Source organism: Pinus tabuliformis, chromosome 8 (assembly GCF_031772625.1).
Source record: "Pinus tabuliformis cultivar Carrire ecotype Pingquan chromosome 8, CPIR1, whole genome shotgun sequence".
In the NCBI taxonomy this organism is placed as follows: Eukaryota; Viridiplantae; Streptophyta; class Pinopsida; order Pinales; family Pinaceae; genus Pinus; species Pinus tabuliformis.
Window position 1 is genome coordinate 940,058,128 of NC_142294.1, and position 19,884 is coordinate 940,078,011.

Below are 19,884 nucleotides of genomic sequence, written 5' to 3' on the forward strand. Positions count from 1 at the left end.
CCCTATGCTAGGATGACCTCCATTGATCTGGGATCAATGATACTGATCTGGAATCAGTGAGTGGTTCACACTCTGAGACTGACTTCGGGTCAGTGGAGGATGGTATGATACATCCTTGATCATTTCTTCTTCTTCATAGTTAGCGTTATGCTCCTATACCAATAGGTGTCATATTTCATGATTGACTTGATGAGCTATGAAGATGTTCATACCTTTCCTTGTTGCAATTGTCAAAAAAATAAAAAAAAATTAACAAAAATGTAAAGAGGGTATACCCTAAAAGAAAAATCAAAGGGTGAAAAGAATAAAATGGTCAAAAAATGAGAAGAAATGAACCCCAAACAAAAATAGACCGGGAAAGTGCGCAAGTCTAAATGCCACTACTATTTCATTTTCTATAATAAGCAATTGTGTGCAGCTTGTTAAACTTATGCCACAATTTATGAAGAGTCAAACTGTTTAAACTTGACTTATTCATTTTTCAATTTCATGTTGTAGAGATAAAGAATAAAATCTGACCAAACTGTTTAATCTTGGCAGATAAGTAGATAGGTAGAGTGAATAAAAGGAGCTCAACAGTTTAATCTGAGCCCTTGGATGTAATAAGGTTAGATTTAGATAGACTTACATATGTAAAAGAAAAAGTGTGATAAGGGTTTGCCAGTCCAAATGCACCCAAATAAAGAAGGAAAAATGATAGGCTAAAGTAGGTAGGGTAGGTAGATGGTGTTGCAGAATTACTTGTGATGGATAATGTCTCTGAAATGTGTTAATTTTCACTTTTATCCTATGTTGCAGGAAACGTGGGGTAGGAGGGCGTTTCCGTATGGAAACGAGTACGAAACGCTGAAACGTGTTTGGTACGGCCCTGAAACGCGTTTCAGGCCGTACTGCCACGTTTCACGAAACTGAAATGTGGCCAGTACGACCTGAAACGCGTTTCAGGGCCGTACGACCCACATTTCAGCATTTGTGTTTTTTTTTATTTGTTTTGTAATCTATTCTTACGTTAGCCTAGTGACTTCTAGTTGCTTACAAATGCCTGTCTAAAGTTATAAAAGTGAACTTTTTCCCTAGTGTTGATATGCAGTTCATGGTAATGTTAAATTCTTAAAGTAAAAGTGATATTCTCCTTTATTTTTCATTTTCATCTTTTTACTTAAATTTTTAACATTACCATGAAATGACTTAGGATGTTTGAGAGTGGTTTCGCCCTCATTGGATTTCATATGGAGAAAGTATAATTTTAGATCTCACTCAAAATCCAGCAGACTTATCTGTTTTTCATGATTTCAGGATTGGGGGGATTGCAATGTTTCCATTGGATTTTATCATGTAATAGGGTATGGAACTTGTATTTAATCGAGAGAACAAAGCCCTCTATGCAGGGGAGACTCCCAATAATCAAGAGAATGTAGGGTACTAGGGTATGAAACTTGTATTTAATTAAGAGCACTAAGGTCATTCGACTATGTAAGAGGAGACTCCCAATCAATCACGAGACATAAAATTAGAAATTTCTTGTGGCTGATTTTGGATATTTCTATTTTCATTATGTGATTATTCATGAGTAAATGTGATGTAAATTTAGATACTTATAGTTTATGCATTGACAATTGACAATTTTATCATAATGTAATAAATTAGAACGTATCATATATGCTTTATGATTGCACATATTTCTTAAATTTCCTAATATATATATATATATTCGCGTTTCCCCGTTTCCAAAATTTGGGGAGGTCGCGTTTCGTATCGCTTCCCGTTTCGGAAACTCGTACCCATTTCCCCGTTTCGTGCAACCTTGCTTTTATCACAAGTGCAAAGCATACATTTTACTTGATGCAGTACAAGCAAAACAAGGTTAAATAATTAACTTCCCTTTCACATTTTTCTCTAAAGATTTCACTAATTCTCCCTAAAGTATTAAAGTCTTTGAAAATTAAAGGGGCTCAGAGCATTTCTCTGACTTTTGGAGGGACCGGACCCTCGGCCCAATAATCTAAAAAGCCTAAAGTACTTAAAAACCATCATTCATTCATTCTCACAAGTTTTTTCCTAAGCAAAATCTCAGTTTACTTAGAAAAATTACACAATACTACATAAACCCCCTTTCACTTTAGCCTAAGTTAAATATATTCTTTAAATGTTTTACTTGGCGCTTTTACACTTCATATGTCATATTAGCCTTTTAACCTATATTATATAAATCCCGAAAAAACATTCCCCTTCCCATATTATTTAATTATATATAAATCCCCGACATTTTATATACCCCACCCCAGTTAATTATAACCATAAAGTATAGTCAAAAGGGATTAATGGATTTATCAGAAATTCATTAATAACCAAAGTTCCCCACCCCACCGGAATTAATTAACTCTCCAGGTTAATTAACAACCACCCCCCCGACCAATCATATTGATCCCGATACGAGTAAAGTTGTTAAAGGTGTCAAGCCCGCCACGGTTAAGGTCTCGCCGTACCCCGCTCCCCGTACACCGTCCGATCATTCTTCATTCATCCGACGGCCATCGCTGATATCGCGCCCCCCCTAGTGACCGCGCTTTAACGCGCGATCACCAGTTGGTTTTCCGCCCGTACCTCCGCCACGCGTCATGCGTTCGATGTGTTCGCTTGCCCTCCGCCCAAAACCACTTAACTCCAAAAGCGGTGCGAGCACATACCGCTTACTGCCCCTCCACAAAACGACAAAACATCCCATCTCCGCTTGCGTCACCCGCCTGATAAATCCAAAAAACCCCGCCAACCTCCGTTTTGTTAAATAAAACGAAGAAAATGTCATTTTCACAGCCATACGCTGCGACCAGTGCTCCCATGCAAAACAATGTCCAAGTCAATTGTTCCAGTTTCCCAACCGCCACCTAATCAGAAAATTTACAGCGACGCACTCCGCAGCTTGTCATCCAACCTACCATCGTACTATTTACCTCCAGGATACAGGTATTTATCCAGTCTACCCTGAAACCTTGTAATTTCGATTTTCTACTGAAAATTCTACAAGAAAGGGCCAAATTCAGTTCTAGGACAGTCTGTGGTTGCCATAAAAAGTTCCCAAACCTACTGTTTGGTCTATTTTCTCACAGAAAGTCTAAATTCCATTTTGAATCCACAAGAACCAAAATGGAAACCCCTATAGCCCTGAATGTAGCACCCATGAACGCTCCTCACAAAGACTTAAATTATCTACCTCTGGCCGATAAAGATTTTTAGATAAAAGACCTATCTGGTGCTAAAAACCATCTTAAAGTCTTTTGCCATGCCATAGATAGTTATCTGAATAAATCTGACATTTTTGGACTATGGGAATCTAACCTTCCCATGTATTTCCTCCCCTCAGTCCATGTTTTCCCAGAAATAATTCATCATTGTTGTGCTAATTATGATCCCAACCATAGAGTTGTTATGTCCCCAAACCAGACAGTGCTTTTTCCCATAACTGCTAAATCCATCAATGAAATGTTGCAATTCCACTATAGTCAGCCCCTCACTCCTATTTCCATGGGATATTTACTTGAAAAAGCATCTCAGTTGTCCAAATCAAAAGTGACTCGTATTGCTCAAACCTTCATGTTGCCAAAGGACCAGCCCAAAGGTCCACCTCTTTATCTGCAGACTTTCTTCACTGAAATAGGAAGACTCATTGTTGATATGATAGCCCTAATTATAAGGTTTATTCTAGTGAATATGTGGATGATATCACCCTAGTCTTATTATCAATCTTTACTCCAGGGACAACCCCCTGCTGTCAGCTATGACTATGTCAAATACACCTCTTTCATATACCATCTTATGTTATATTATCAGTCAGATAACTTTCCTTTCCCTATCAAGAAATTGGACACCAAAGGAAATCCTAGATCTGTTATCTTTTGGAGTTCAATCTTTCATAATACCAGTGAGTCCCCTTATACTTATAATGAGTTCATTGACTTATTTGTACATCCAACAACCACTCCGTTGATAGGAGTTTCCCCTCCTAGGATTAATGGTGACATGAAGAAAATTCTCCAGCTCTCTAAGCAGTACAAGACAGGTGACTGGTACCTATATGAAAATCACACAGAAATCAGGATGTATGGATGTGAACTATGCCCTTTTAAGTTGCCCAAGTATGTTCCCATGAGATTATTTGCATTGGAATATTTCAGGCAGATCATAAATGCAGATTTAGTCCATTTTTGTGGTGCCAAGAAGAAAGCTCAACTCAGAATTAAGAACCAGCTAGGCCCTTTTGTCATCAACAATAGGGATGCATGGAAAGAAGCTGAAAAAATATTAGAAGACCACCTTAGATTACAAAAGAGTTTTAGGTGGGTGCCATATGACCCCTGCAGTTTTATATGTGACAGAAGGATGAAGAATAGGTTATCCCCTTATATACATCATAGGATCCCAGAAATTGAACAGTTTGCAAACCTGGATGAATGGATAGAGGGGACCCTAGTAGAAGAGGTTAATGAGCAAGTCAACATGGAAAATGTTATGGAAGATCTTGAGAAAACCCTTGACTTAGATTCTTTTGGGCAAGTACCATTCAATTTGTCTCAAAAATCAGCAATTAGTACATCCACTGCTGGAACTTCTCAACAGCCTCCACAGGAAGTCAACATACCAGCCACAGGAACATCCAAAGGTAAGGAAGTAGAGACCACAAACAGCCTACAATGACAGATCAGCCTAGAATTTCCAAAGAACAGGGTCAAGTACCAACTCCTCCAGCTCAAACTAAAGTAGAAAAAAGTCCAATTTTGCAAACTCCTCTAAATGAGGAAAGAAATAAAAAGAGGGACAGGGAAACCACTACCCCCATCAATGGACCTACAAGACAACCTGGGACAAAGAGGCAGAGACTGAATCCTCTTTCAAAAGAGGAAATTATTGAAGAAACTACAGATAGTCGAGGAGTTGAAAGGATAGTTAGCCAGCAAACCTCCGCATTGGGGGGAACATCCACTAGCTCACAGAGGCAAGAGCTAGAAAGACAACACAATGCAGAAGTGTCATCCTCCAGGCCACAAAGTAAAGAGGTCGTAGATATCAAGAAGACAATCACAGAAATAAAAGCCAAAAATGATCCAGTAAGACTTCAAATTTACAATCAGTATTTGAAAATGGTCCCCACAAACCAGCAGAGATTGATGTCAGCCTATGACATTCAAGAGGGCAAAATGATAATGAGCTACTTCAAGCCAAAGGTTCAGCAACCTCAAAAAGCAGTAGATTATATCAGGACAAATCTGGAAGTCTTGGCTAAGGATATTAATCCTTTTGATTAGATTGAACTTCACAAGCAAACGGGAGAAATGGTCTATTCAACCTTAACCAGTAAAGCATTGACGGCTCACAGGCTACAAAATTCTTTGGATAATACAACTGCCCAGCTGAACTTAGAAAAAGCCTCCTCCCTGGCTAAGGATAACAGAATAAAATCATTAGAAGAAATCATCATTGGATTGGGACATGATCCCAAAGATGTAAAAGATGTAGAAGCACTAATCAAAAAGAAAGAAGAAGACATTGTTGCCTTGAGGAAGCAGCTAAAGCTGCCTCCTTCAAGGCATCCACAGACTGTTGAGGTTATAAAGCAGAAATCTGAAGAAGAGATGATGGATCTCCTCTTGAAACTCAATGAAAGATTGAATGACACAGAGCAGGCATTAGAAAAAGCACTAAAGGACAAGCAGGGAGAGTCGACCTCTCAGCCTCCTGATGTAATCCCCATAGTCCCAACAGCAATCCCTTCTACACTTGGAACAACGTTAGCTCCAAACATCCCAGCAGCCACAGCAGAGGTTGTCACAGGTACAACAACAGCAGGAACAGGACAAGGTGGCAATGCTAATTTGAGCACTGAAGAGTTGATAAAGGCAATGGAAGAAATGAGACTACAAGTTTCAGAATTAAAACAGGTAAAAGAGCAGTTGGCTAAGGTAGAAAGAAATTATGATATCTCCAAACTAAATGCTATGGAAAAAACAAGGGAGATCAAAGCATTAGAAAATAAAGTGAAAAGATTAGGAAAAGATCTCACTTTTGATGAGCCTCTTCCAGAGATCAAGAACATTCTTTGGGCCAACATCACCCAGTCCATAAATGATGTTTGGCCATCCATCCAAGTGATCTATGAACAGATTGATCTAGTGAAAGCAGCATAGGGAGAAATTCAAAAGACAAAAGCTCTGTTAGGACAAATGCCTGATCAAGCCAACTGACTCATACATCTTTTAAATAACAGAACTAAGGAACAACTGGAAGAACTTGGCATCGCAAACAGGACAGACACTATTTCGGAAATCAAAAGGGTGCTAACCAAGAAAACTTTGATGCAGAATTTGGAGAGAAGATGTCAAGATATGCAAGTGGAAATTAATTCTTTTATGGAAAAGTTCACTATTTTGCAGAATAAAGGGCTACCAAGTCTTTTGGTGATTAATGACAGAGTAATGAAGCATATAGATTATGTAAGCAAATTGAATAAGTATGCTGGCAATCAAGCTAGTTCATCCACAAGTGCATCAGAAATAAAATCACTCCCCACAGGTCGAGTTCTCTATGACAAATTAGAGAACTTATTCTATGTTGAGCATGAAATTAAACACTTATTCCCAGTCCAACCTACCTTTTTCAGATATACAGAAACTGATGAAACTCTGAGGAAACTTCAGAAACACAGATTTCCAGAGCAAAAATGGTGGGAAGACATGTTGGAAATTTTGTAAATCTATCTCTGGTAAAATGTAAATTTTGGGCTAATTTACTATGGTCAAATGAATAGAGGTGAACAGAGATGAACAAAGGTCAAACAGGTCAAAGTGTATCAAAACAGGTAAAGAGTATCAGTCAAAACAGGGCAGCCAGATTTGTCCTGATAGGAGAAGGATAGTCTTGTCTCTATTTTCTTGTAACCTACTCTTAGTCACCCTAGAATATATCTCACTCTGTTATGAGATATTTTTTGTAAAGATTTTTTGTATAAATACCCACTCAATTGGTGTATTGAGTGTGGATTCTTAGACATTGTTGTAATATTAACTATTTTGGAATAAAGTGTTGATTGGACCAAATTTTGTATGGCTTGCTGGATAAAGAAATGAAGCAAAGGACTTTTCACAGATTTCTTGAAGCAAACACCAGATCAATAAGTCCTCTATACCTTATGTTTTAAAGTTTTCCTTGTTTATTATATCATCTATGTTTCACATCTGAATGATAAACGAAAAAAAATAATTCAGAATATGCTTGATTGCACTCTGTTTTCATTCGTTATTATTCTCCATGTTTTCTTCTGAATTAGTATAAACAGTGAAATCTTAAGTGCTCCTGTTTTCCAGTTCATTCACTTTGATTATTTATTAAAGAATTCTTAACTGCTCTTTAGTAGTAATCATTCAAGTTCCCTCTGTAAATGTGCTGAAGGATTCTTAACTGCCCTTCACCCATTTTAAAACTCATTCCATTTATCTCAAGTTGCCATTTGTTCCCTGTTTGACCATCTGGCCCTCTGAAACCATCTTTTGTTAAGAAATCAAGTCCAGTTAAGCCATCTTCTTTGACTCCATTAGCGCAATGGCCTAAACTACTCAGTTTTACCCCTCTGCTATTGAATCTCACCACCCAAACTCAAACAAAACTCCTAAACTTCACAACTAGCCTAATTTCTTTCAAAACAAAGCTAAATCAGAAAGAGAGAGCCCTCTCTTAGTACAGATTGGCTAGATTCTTTACTTAAAAGTTGGTTTGTGGTTACCTTGGACCCCTTTCCTCTTCCCAACAACTTCTAGGAAAATCTGAGTGATAATAGTTAGAGCAAAACAAAGTGGGGTCAAGCCATATAGGACAGTGCATTTGATGGATGGATAGTAGCAACGGTCTGACGGATTGCAGATGAAGTTCTCCCTAGTTGAGAGGGAGTGTTAAAATTGGCAACTAGTGCCAAACTCCATGTGGATCACCATATTTATGGCTTCTGATATTTTTCCTAGATTCCTCTCATCGAGAGGTGTAGGATTGATCTAAAGATCATTCGATTCTGATAAGTATTTATGGAGATATGAATTTATTTTGATTATGGACAAATTGTCAAGGTTGGCCAGCGAACTTATGTAGGCTCAGAAGCCCAACAGTCACGTGTATTCATCCTCAACGTTTGCATATAAATACAAGGAGCATTCTCCTCATTTGGACAATTCAATTCACTCATCTTCTCTCTCTCTCTCTCTCCTACGCATAAAAGGAGCCTCTCTCTCTCACACATGTGTGGCTGAAAGGAAGACATCCTAGGGCAAGGAAGACGCAAAAAGGACACTAGGGCAGCAGGTCATCTCTTTGACCAGCGTTGACCAAGCATTGACCTTCCAGAAGTGTGGAGTGGGTGTGGTTGCCTCTCCTAGGCAGGCCGCAATTTTTGGCATGAAAATCGAGGTGATCTAACCTCTGGTTTGACCGGTGTTGACTTCCCTAGTTTAGGGCTGCAGTTGACTTCAGAAATCTGCAAATTGACTAAACTTTTGGGGTTGTTCAAGGGTTGTTTCTTCAGGCTGTTCAAGGACAAGTTGACTGGAAATTGAAGAAGTAATTTTGAGGTCAATTTCAACTAGTTTGACCAAGTTTGACTTTGCTGATCTAGGGTTTGTTGTTGCTGATATAAAATTACAGAATTCAGATTTTGTATTATTTTTCTCTGCTGAACTATTGAAGATAAAAGAAGATTTGATCAAAGGGTTTCCCTGCATTGGGGTTTGTCCCTGGCTAGCCACCACATCCTGTGTCTCTTGTCTTGGCTTGTTTTCTGTTGATCATTTGATGTTCTATTTGCACTTTACTTAATGTATATGTGATTGCTAATCTGTGGCTAATAAGAAGAAAAATAAGTAAACTGCTCTAAGCATAGAACATACCATAATTTAACAGCAATAGACTACCAATACTGTGCCTTCAAGATCTGCCATACACTGCTAGTCCTGTGGTTTCAAAATGTGCAGTAGAGAATTAATATATCTACTCCAAAGGTCTGAAATGATCTTATGGTAATTCCATAAAATTAATAATAAGTCCAGGAGCCAAGTTTGGTCCATGAGTTTCTTCACAAGTTCCAAAGTGTTGTTCCCACAGGTCTGAACTTTTAAGTACAGGTCTGATTTTTGTCACACGAGATTCAGACTTTTGTACTAGTTTAGATTTACAAAACCACCACAGATTCGGACTTCTGTTGTCACTGGTTTCATCACAGGTTCAACTCACTACACAGTTTTTTTTTTGTTGCAGACTTAATTAAGCCACAAAACTGATTGTCTCTTAGTCAAGATTTCGACCTTGTTTTTCATTTCTTTGCTCTGCTCTGCACCATATTCATCTCAGATCCGAACTATTATTCCTTCTTCTTGACCGCAGATCTATGGCTAAAAAGGACGAGCTCAGATGGGTATTTATATTTGTTTGAACGTCTGATGAAGGGTCATGTCAGTCTGGAGGGAGGCCAACATGAGTGACAAAGTGTAGGTCAGCTAGCCTGCAAATATATATTTTTTACCTTAAAAATTCAATATCTCATCAACCACCGGGAGTTTGGGGGCAAGTAATAGCTCATTAGAAAGAGGAAAAAATCCTCCTTAAGATGGTATAGGACTCATCGTGGAAAAATGCCTCCAAGGTGTCAAAAATTATTTTTCTTTGTGACTGCCCTTGAATTTGTTTATGTGCAGAAGGCGATTAGGACGGCAAGGCTTTTCTATTGTTTGGGACAGCATGGCTTCGTCATTGTTTGGCTCAACAATATTATTATGAGTGATATCATGAGTGTATCAAATATGAGTGTATCATCCTATATCTAACTATCCAGCAATGTCATCATATACTTGTGCAGTGATATGCCATTAACCATATGCAGCATTCATCAATTTGTTAGAGCAAGGGCTAGATCATCACAAGGGGATCTTATTCATCAAGAGTCACTATGAGAATCAATAAGAAAGACTTCTTCATCAAGAATAAGGACATCATCATGATTTCTACAGCTTCTTCATCAAGAGCAAGGGTACAAGAGGTTATAGTGTCTTCATGGTTAGTTCAAGGACATCTAGGACATTATGAACAATAGGCATCTAGGACAAGACTTCTTCACATCATAATGGCATCATTAATAGCTTGACATCTTCATTAATGGCATCCTTATCAAACAAGAGGGACTTGTCATCATGAGCAAGGACATCATCATAAATGCACGAGGTTATGACATCACAAGAATATTTTCCATCCCAATAATGCCATATTGACATCAATGACAACCTTGATTAACACCTTTCACATGAACAAAGAGTATTTATACACCTAATCGTCCTTCTCCAAGCTTCAGACTTCTGTAGCAGCTCATATATCACATTTATAGCATAACAAAAGGAACTTTGCATGGCAGAACAGAGGCATTTCGCATGATGTATCTGAATTACTTAAGGGATCATCTCCTGAAGCATCTGAGCTATCTATAACACTATGTTCTTGAAGCATCTGAGTTACCTATGGCACTATGTATGTTCCTGTAGTGTCTGTGATAGTTCATATCAAGTTTTCAAAGGCAAAACTAAGAAGCATATCTTGGACAAACTTGTGGCAACATTCTTATAGACCAATGTTTTCATGGAAGGCTGACTTGGCATTTGAGGGACTAGTTGTTGCTATGACTTGGATTTCTCCTATTGACAAAGATTCAATAAGGAAAGGTTTGATGGGTTTTCCCTTGTGGCTTTTTCCCTCGCCACTGGACTAATCTCTGGTGTCTCTTGTTTCTTATGCACTTTGATTTATGCTTTTCTTTATGTTTTGACTATGTAATTACTTGATGACATAATCTAATGAACTAAATGCTAAATGAAAGAAGTATATAGACAGTCACAAGTAATTATCATGTTAAGAAATTCTAGATTGCAACCAAATTTCAACAAGTTAAACTCATAAATTTTAAGGGAAAAATTTGGAATATTCTGATTGGGAATTTTACAGATAATGCATGCTAATACAAATATCTAGAGATGGTTGAGATGATGGCCCCTAGGGGACCTGCTACAATGTTGGATCGGGCCTCCAAAATAGAACTGGAACCAATGAACACACTTGTGAACTCTGAATGAATTCACCAGAGGATGAGACGGGTTTTCGTCCAAGCTCATCAGATAAGCAAGGATTTTCGTCCTAGGGCTGACTGTGTTAGTTTTTGGTAGCATCAGATGTGCTCTAGCCATGAAAATTGGTGGAGAGGCTAAGGCACATGAGTTCTAAAGAACCCAGAAACCGTTTGGTGAAATTCCACCCAGATTGTATTTTATTAAAATAATTAATATTTTTATTGGGGTTCCTAAGTCTAAACATAGGAAAATTAAAATATTAATGGGTATTAATGAAAATATGGGTGAGAATGATCTAGAAGGCGGATCAAGTCAAATTTTAATCTTAGCCATTGGTTAGAGACTTAATCTCGGCCATTGAAGTCTCAATGAAAAAAATATAAGGAGGCTTGGGGTTCATTTAGAAACACACATGGAGAGAATGAATTGATCTGGAGTTCGATTTCTAGCGCTATGAAACTGAGAAATTTGAACTGAGTGATCATTCTGCAATAGAGGGGCAGGGATAGTTCGGGAGTACTGGACAGAGAGGCATAGAGACGCTAGTGGAGGCAGCGGGCAGCTAGAAGGACTGACATTGGGCCAATCTGGGCCCACGCAAAGCCAAAAGGGTCAGCGCAGAAGCAGAAGCTACCCTCATGCAAAAAGTCGAAACTACCGAGGAACTGCCGAAACAACCGGGAAGGTTGACGCAGAAGGCAAAAGAGACAGCGCAGAGTTGACGCAAACCCTGTAAGGTTGACACAAGGCCAACGCAAAAATAGTCGGGGTTAGCCAGTTCTGCTGCCGGATCAGCCGAAATCTGCCGGGTGAAGTTAGGTAAAACTCACTCAATTTTTCCGCCATTATATTTTCTCTGTCACTAGATTGTCGGGAGGGCATCCAACATTGTATTCAGAATTACTGTTTAATAATAGAAAACCCTCAGAGTTGCTGCACCAATTTTTCCACATTGGGTTTTTCTGGGGACTATTTTGTCCAAAAATCACAGTGTCCTATGTATCTTGTTCTTTGCTCAGTTTTTTGTTTCATGTAATCAAATTTAAAGTAGTGTACGCTGTAGAAGTAATTTGCTTCAATATTCAGAAAATAACTTGATAATGTATATTAAAATCAAGTAGGAGAAGTAAATTCAGTTTTTGCTGCAGTAGGGGTTCCTTGGACTAGGAATTTTCACAGACTGAAACTGAAAACTAGGTTCTCCAAAACCTCACCAAGACAAATACTCAAATCCAAGATGTCCCAAATGATTTGTTTCCCTTCCTTGTAAAGGCTTGATGAATGGCTTTCCAACCTTTTTGAAGTATTTATTTTGTTATTTTATTGCCATTCTAGAAGACTCTCCCCTTTAATTTACTTAAGTGACTTTTAATTTATTTTTATTTAAGTCATTTTTCCCTTTTTATTTAATTAAGTGACTAATTAAAATCACTTTTAATCCTGGGAAATTATTAATTGGTCACCATACTTTCTCTGGCCATTGGACATTGCTTTTGACCATCCCATCTTGTAGATCTCTTTGTTTAGTTCCAATGAGCTATTACACTAAGGTGTCTCATCAAATATTCCTCCCAAAATGACACCTTAAGTGTATTTAATTAAGATATGCTCTATAGTAACCCTGTTTTATGGGAATTGTCAGAATGCAGCGGAACCAAGAATAAACTGTGCAGAACTGGCCCTGATGATGAAATGCTGCGAGCAATCCCTGTTGGACCCCATAAAACTCTTTCAAAACCCTCCAGACCTACTGATAATGAAATCTTGCTCCCATGTTCAAGCTGTCACACACCCTGGAAATCCATCCTAGCTATATTATAAAGGAAACTAAAAATGGGGACATTACAAATGCATTCTTCCTCAAGAAATATTCCCAAACTTCCTTCCAATCACAAAAGGAATAACTAGGTCTATTAAAAATTCAGAATCAACTTCTATGATTAAGTCACACATAGGCCAAGTAAATTACATCCTTTCATACAAACTGCAATCCCTGAAGTGTAAAAGCTTTCTAGAGAAAACAAGGACCCTCCAATGTGATCCAAGAAAATATTTGGGCTCTCTTTTGAGTTGACTTGTAGGAAAAGACCAGTTATGAGACTCTGCTAATGGCATTTAGAGGTTCATTTGAATGACAGTAGGCTAAACAGTATTTTGTACCATTTGAATAGAATTTCAATTGATCAGATGAAATCTGCCAGTGAATGCTTTACAAGACAATATATGAATACAAATATTTACTTGTTGACAATGCAAGCTTGAGGGCAGTGAACATGGAAAGTACTTTTATCTATTTGATGCCTTCCACATTTAAATAAGCAAATAGGACCAAATAAACCATGAAATCAACCAAATGCATTTCACCATGACTTCACTACATGCTGCTAACAATTAAAATGTGTGATGCATTTGTGTACACATTTACAGGATACAGATAGAGACCAGTCGTCCTGATAGTGTAGATATTCATTATCATGATTGTAGAGTACTCCAGGTTGAGATGAGTCCTGCACAAATCTCTGTACTGCAGAACGAGTGATGAAGCCACCATCAGGGGTTGATATTCTCCATGACAACTTTGCTGTGAGATTCTTTGATGTTGGATAAAATTCATGAACCTGGCAATCAAATGTATCGAATGATGGATTCAAGCCACTACTTATGTACCACTTTCCACTAAAATCTGCAATACTGAAACTTTTAACAAGAGCAGAGGGATCAGGGACAGGGAATGTCCCTTCATCATTTTTTGTAGGAACACACTTTTTCCGGGACACTGCACAATCATTGAATTGGTCTACTACACTGTTCTCAAACAGATCTCCACATTTAATCTGCACGAAGGTTGCAGTGCTTAGAACTGATATAAATTGTAAGATTAGATATATATTCAGCCCAATGCTGGTTGAAAAACATCTAATGCTACCACCTGTCTCACAGATGAAATTAAAGACATGCATATACTCAAGAATCTGCATGTATGTGTGTGTGTGTGTAGAGGCAGAGAGAAATCTACCTGACACTCTGTCTCATCCGGGCGACCATTGCATGTTTGGAGACAAGCAATATTTGCCGCACATGCCGGGTTTTCAAAACATTGTACAAACTCTGCCCTGTAAAATGGCAGACAATGATTAACTACCTCTAGAGTCTAACATAAAGGAACACTCAGCTAAAAAGAAAGATTAAGTCAAAGATGGAAATTACATTTGAAATTCATGAAAATATTGATGCATATTTATATTATCTTATAAAGGCCCAAAGGCAAGAAAATCAGTAAAATGGATGTAACATTTTAAAATTATGAACACATTTGAAAATATAGCAAGGTCTCATTGGGTTAGTGTCATTCACTGGTTGAAAGGGAAAAACAAGTGTGTTAATCCAATTTGTATGTTTGATATCTTTTCTCTCAAGATTTCATTCACAGTACTACTTCTTGATAGTGGCCTTTTAGTGTTTAGTTCTATCTAGACACAGCCTATGGTGAGCACCTCAAGCCTAAAATGGCGACCCAAGGCTGCCCCAAACCTTATTTGCATTCTATACGTAAAGAACTTGGCACTGAAAAAGGAAAACAAATTGGTTGTCAAATTATACCACAAAACATAGAAGAAAAGTTCAGTCTGAAGGAAAGAAACTTGGTCGAAATTTGCAAACTTTGAATGCTAACAAATTTTGCCAGACCTGTGCAAATCATAGAAGATGCCCTCCTTTCCAGTGATGAACCCATTTTCTTCTCCAAAGCTTGGGGCACTGACAAATCCATTGTGGAAAGAATTACTTTAAAGTTCAATGTATCTCACCATCACATGTCTCCAATGTATGTCTGGACCCTCTTCCCAACTAGATCCAATGCTGGAATGATAACAATTCTATAACTGGAATACAATATTCAGTAGCAGGAGATAGATAGGTGTGGTTGAAGAATGGAAGATGAGATAGTGAATTATCCATAGATCTGCTAAAGGGGCTATGCAAGAAGTACATCTTCCCTTGGCAAGAGGAGATCATGAAAGGTGGGATGTCCAGGAAGACGAAGGAGACTCTTTGCGCAGAGAAGCAAGAGGTCAAACTAACTTAAAACCTACTCTTCTCGTAGTGATTTGGATGCCCTAGGATTTATCTTATTTTTTATTTGTTTCCTCCATATCAATCTGAATCTGAACACTATCCAAATCCTTTTACTCAAAGTAGGGCTTCACAAATTGTTATAGCACATGAGCTCTCATTGGGTGGTACCCACAAGGGTCAAGGTTGAACTTATTTCAAACCTTGTCCACCATGATAAGACAAGACGTAGTCTAATCTTTGAACAGGAATAATAGTCCAAAACTAATCTCAATTGATCATAATCACCATGTAAGGTCTTGTGGCAAAAAGATTGCAAATGGTGGAGTTCTCATGCCAATGAGCGAAAGGTTCAATTGAAGGGCCTTTGCGACCAGCAAACCATCTTCCAATCCAAATGCTGGACTGCCAAAAAAATAATCCTTGCAAAGATACTCCAAAGGCTACTAAGGTTTCTTCAAGTGACAAGGTCAGGGATGCTCTGAAGGTAGTAAGTGAAAAGGACAGAAATGGTGTGTGTTGCTATAGAGACCAGTGAGGATTCAGTTTTGGCCCAAGGCTCAAATTGTTTCTTTGATCCCCTTTCATATTTTAGCCATGGATGTTTTGTAGCAGAGGATCTGTCAAAGAATGAGTTAGTAGAAGGGTAAACCAGTCTCCAACTTTAAGGACAAGGAATGGGGGATAAGCCCTTTAGTAAGAGGACGACAAAGAAATCCTACATCAACCTATTGAAAGAAAGGAGAACATAGTCTTCGGTGAAGATTGTGGTCATCAACCAAATAAGCTTGTACCAAGAAAAAACAGTAATTGGGAAAGTTCCATGGGAGGGTTGACTTGGACACAACCCTTTCCAAATGGGTTCGTAAAGTCTATATCTTAGCAAGGGGGACATAACCCCATTTTCCATATCTTAGCAAGGGAATGAACAATCTTTATCTTTAGAAATGAAAGGGGCAAGGAAGTGATCAGTGAAGGGAAGTGGTATTGGAACAGCCCCATCCTTTCCTTAAAAGAATGGCGTCTTTGTTTCGACCCATAAAAGGATTTTTCTGAAATAGTGCCAATTTAGGTCAGATGCCCTACCTACCCTTGGAACTATGGCAGGAAGAACGCCTTAAGGCAATTGGCAACAGACTCTATAGGTTTTGTGACATAGGATGAGTAGATCTTCATAAAAGAAGTGACATTAGTGGCCAAGATCAGTGTTGAATTGAACCTACCTTATGGTTCCCCAAATGCAATGGATATTGAGGTAGGCAGATAATCATACAAGCAACAATAAGGCTAATGTAAATCCCCTTTAGGTGTTCTATATTCAAAATAAATATGAATATCTACAAAGAGCATGTCCAAAGAAGAATGAACCAAATGATGAACTAGAAGATTAAGCTAGGGATGAGCAAAAATTCCAAAGAAAAAGAACATTATAGAGCCCAAGTAAACACATGATCTATAAAGAGAAAGAAAGGGTATACAAAGTATTGTGAAGGCATCTTCCCAAACCATTGCCAATAGAATCCTTCAAGATCTCATAGGGCAGGAAAAAGAAGGAACCTGTTTCAAAATACTGAAGGCTTCAATTTGGACCAGGGGATCCATATGGTTTCGAATATAAGGATGAACCTTATTAGTCTCAAACCCAACTAGAGGAGGAGACCCTCACTGAAAAGTCCCAAATTAAAGGGATAAGAAGAATGGATTCAAAACAAGAACTAGATAGGAAAGCACAAAAACGAAGACGTGTGGGAGGGACTTGTTAACTTTGAATTTATCCTTAGTGAATTCAATTGTTACCTTGATGATTATTTATGAGCACATTTGAGATCAAGTTGGACTTCTCCTTAGTTCATCTTGATTGGTCAACATCAACAATTCTTGGACACATTCTCAAAGGATTCTATGGCCATGATCCTTTATACTAGAGTTGTTAGATTCAATTTCCAAGTTTCATTATAAGGATTTGAATTTCAAAGATTAGCGTTTCCAAGGGAATAGTACGTGATAATGCTATCTTTATCAAGTTTCCAATTCAGGCTATCAGATCCTGCATGTAGTATTTGATGATATATCTAGGTTCCTTACTACCATGAGACAATAGAGATCATTCTTGGTGACATGCAAGATGTTTGTGATATTTCTCTTTTTAGCAAGTAATGCTAAGGAGCTTGCATGGCAAATTCAACAATATATTCTTGTTCCCTTTTAAGCAACCTATAAGGATTTGGTGAAAATGCTATTTTAGCAAGTGAGGTTAGATGGCTTGAGTGGTAGAATAGGTAGCATATTGTTGTTCCTTGATAGAATATGAAACAGATGAGCCTATTTTAAGGAACGTATGAGATGGTGCTATTATTTTTGTTGAAAAATACATCTTATGTTAACAAGATATTTACAAAGGAAAAAAATAAAAGCAAAAGGGTATATGTTGCTGCCCAAACTAGCAGGCCTAGTTTGTAGGCGAAAACTAGAGGGCACAACAACACTTTGGGACTAAGGCCTACTGCCACCACAGCCTAAGTCCCCTTCCTTCTCGGATTTTCACCAACAGGAGGAGTCCCAATATCCCTCACTTGTGATAGATGTATCTAAGATTGGTTTGAAGTGAGGCAAGGAGGTTCATTCAATGGAAAGGTTCTGTTATCTCAGTTTTGCTTCATAGTTTTAAATTCAGCATTGTAATTTTTTATTCAAAAAATTTTAGGGCATTGACAGTTAGATTGTTAGTGCCAATTTGTAAATGTTGAATAAAGCCGCTCACAGATGGATTATCAGCACCAATTTGAATTTTAAAGTTTTAACTTACGGCGCTGACAGCTGGATTATCAGTGCCAATTTGAATTTTAAATTTTTAAATGTCAATATCAAAAAGCTGACCAAGTGAGTGTTGGTTAATCAAGCGAGAAAAGGAGTGGGTAATTGATCAAGCGAGTGTTGGCTAATCAAATGGTAACATGTCGTTTCATAATTTCACATTGTGATATTTTCAACGTCGAAGGATAATCATTATGGTAAATGAGTCATGTGATTAATCATTTCTATGCATGACTGATTGATTATCACGTTAAATCTTAAGTGTTTTCCGGATGGTGTAAGTAATTATATTATCATGAGTTAAAAGTTGTGCAGAGTTCATCCTTTGTATTGTTCTATCCGCCGAAGTGAATCAATTGTTATCCCGATTTTTTGTGATCGAATCCCACTCCCATCTTAGTTGCTTGTGTTCTAGATGATGGAAGTTATGGGAAAAAGCGGAAAATTGCACAGAGGGGAACCCAAGGGACCCGACCTCCTTGAAGCGTATCTAGAGGTTCAACAGTGTTTTGAGGACGCTGGATGGGATGAATTCTTTTCCGGTGCAAGGGTTACCATGACGGTGTTGTTCAAGCTTTTGCCAAAGGATTTGATGGCCAGGGAGTTACTGTTGGAGGTGTTTTTTTCCCTATCATAGAGGAGGTGGTTGCATATGATACAAGCCTCCCTATTGATGGAAAGCGTTGTTTTAAAAGGCATATTTTCGTTGGAATTGATGTGCCTTTTTTCTTAAAAGATGAATATAAGGATAGACCATGGCATTTAGAGATACATAGAGCTTGGTTGAAGGACGAATGGCACCTGTTCCTGAGGATTACACAATCTTATTTCACTTGCGAAGGGCACTTCAACAGAGTCAACCTGTATCATTTTTGCTTCCTCACTCACATTGTTGGACAGGTCAAGATGAATGCCCCTTTCTTTTTATTGATGAATCTTAAGCAAATGTCTACAAAAGTCAAGGCAAAGCCAAATGCTTCATCCCACTTTATTTATCACAAAGGCTTGATTAAATTATTAATTGAAAATCATTTAAGAAAAATCAACAAAACGTGGGAGCATTTTCTCTTTTTGGGGGGTTTTGTAGAGTTTGTCTTACCAAAACCTAAAGCCACTGACAGAAAGAAAAGGAGTAAGAAAACTCTCGAACCATCCTAGACCTTAGAGCAGGGGACTTCATCTGTTCAAACTAGAAGCCAAAGGAAAAGTATGATGACAAACCCTCCTCCTCCTCTAATCCCTGCAATGGAAAGGGTTTATATGAGAAGAAGTGGAAGACTCTGGGAAAATAAGAACTTATCTTCTTCCCAGATGCCATCTCTTGAAAACACTGAAATTATCAAGCCAACAGAGGTTGAAGTTGTTGAGCCTGAGACAAAGAAAACAGAAGTTGAGAGGGAACCTACTTTAGCTGAGATATATGGAAGGAGAAGGCCGCATACTAGACCATTGAACAAGCTAAGGCTGAAATTTAAGCTGAAACAAAACCCTAAGTTGGCAGAGCAACTCATCTAGGTAGATGATATACCTCAAAAAGATTTGATCATAAACAAAGACAAACCTGCAAGTTCTAAGAGGCCTACAGGTCAAGGTAGGAAGCCTGTTGCAAGGCTAAGAAAACCAGGAAAGGGAGACAAAGTAAGGTTGACATTGTGTTAGAGGTAGCTACCAGACTCAGCTAAACATTTATAGAGCAAAGTTTGTTTTTTCAGTAGCTTTTGGAGATATTTTGATGGAGCGCTGACAATCAGCCCATCGGCGTTTTTCTCTTCATTTTGGATGAGCGCTGACAGTTAGATTGTCAACGTGATTTTGCCTCTGTTTTTATGAAGCGCTGACAGTTGGTTCGTCAACGATC

The 19,884-nt window shown here is 38.2% G+C and overlaps 1 protein-coding gene across 5 annotated transcripts in view; it reads right to left on the reverse strand.

The window, feature by feature from the left end:
• Window positions 1-19,884, reverse strand: part of NPQ1 (non-photochemical quenching 1) — a 230,466-nt gene that overhangs the window by 40,841 nt on the left and 169,741 nt on the right. For all 5 annotated transcript variants that reach the window (XM_089373098.1, XM_089373102.1, XM_089373101.1 and 2 more), the window contains 2 exons: window positions 14,158-14,254; window positions 13,584-13,975 (listed from right to left, as the gene is read on the reverse strand). In XM_089373098.1, the coding sequence (XP_089229224.1) occupies window positions 13,584-13,975; window positions 14,158-14,254 (489 nt within the window). The remainder of the gene's footprint in view (window positions 1-13,583; window positions 13,976-14,157; window positions 14,255-19,884) is intronic.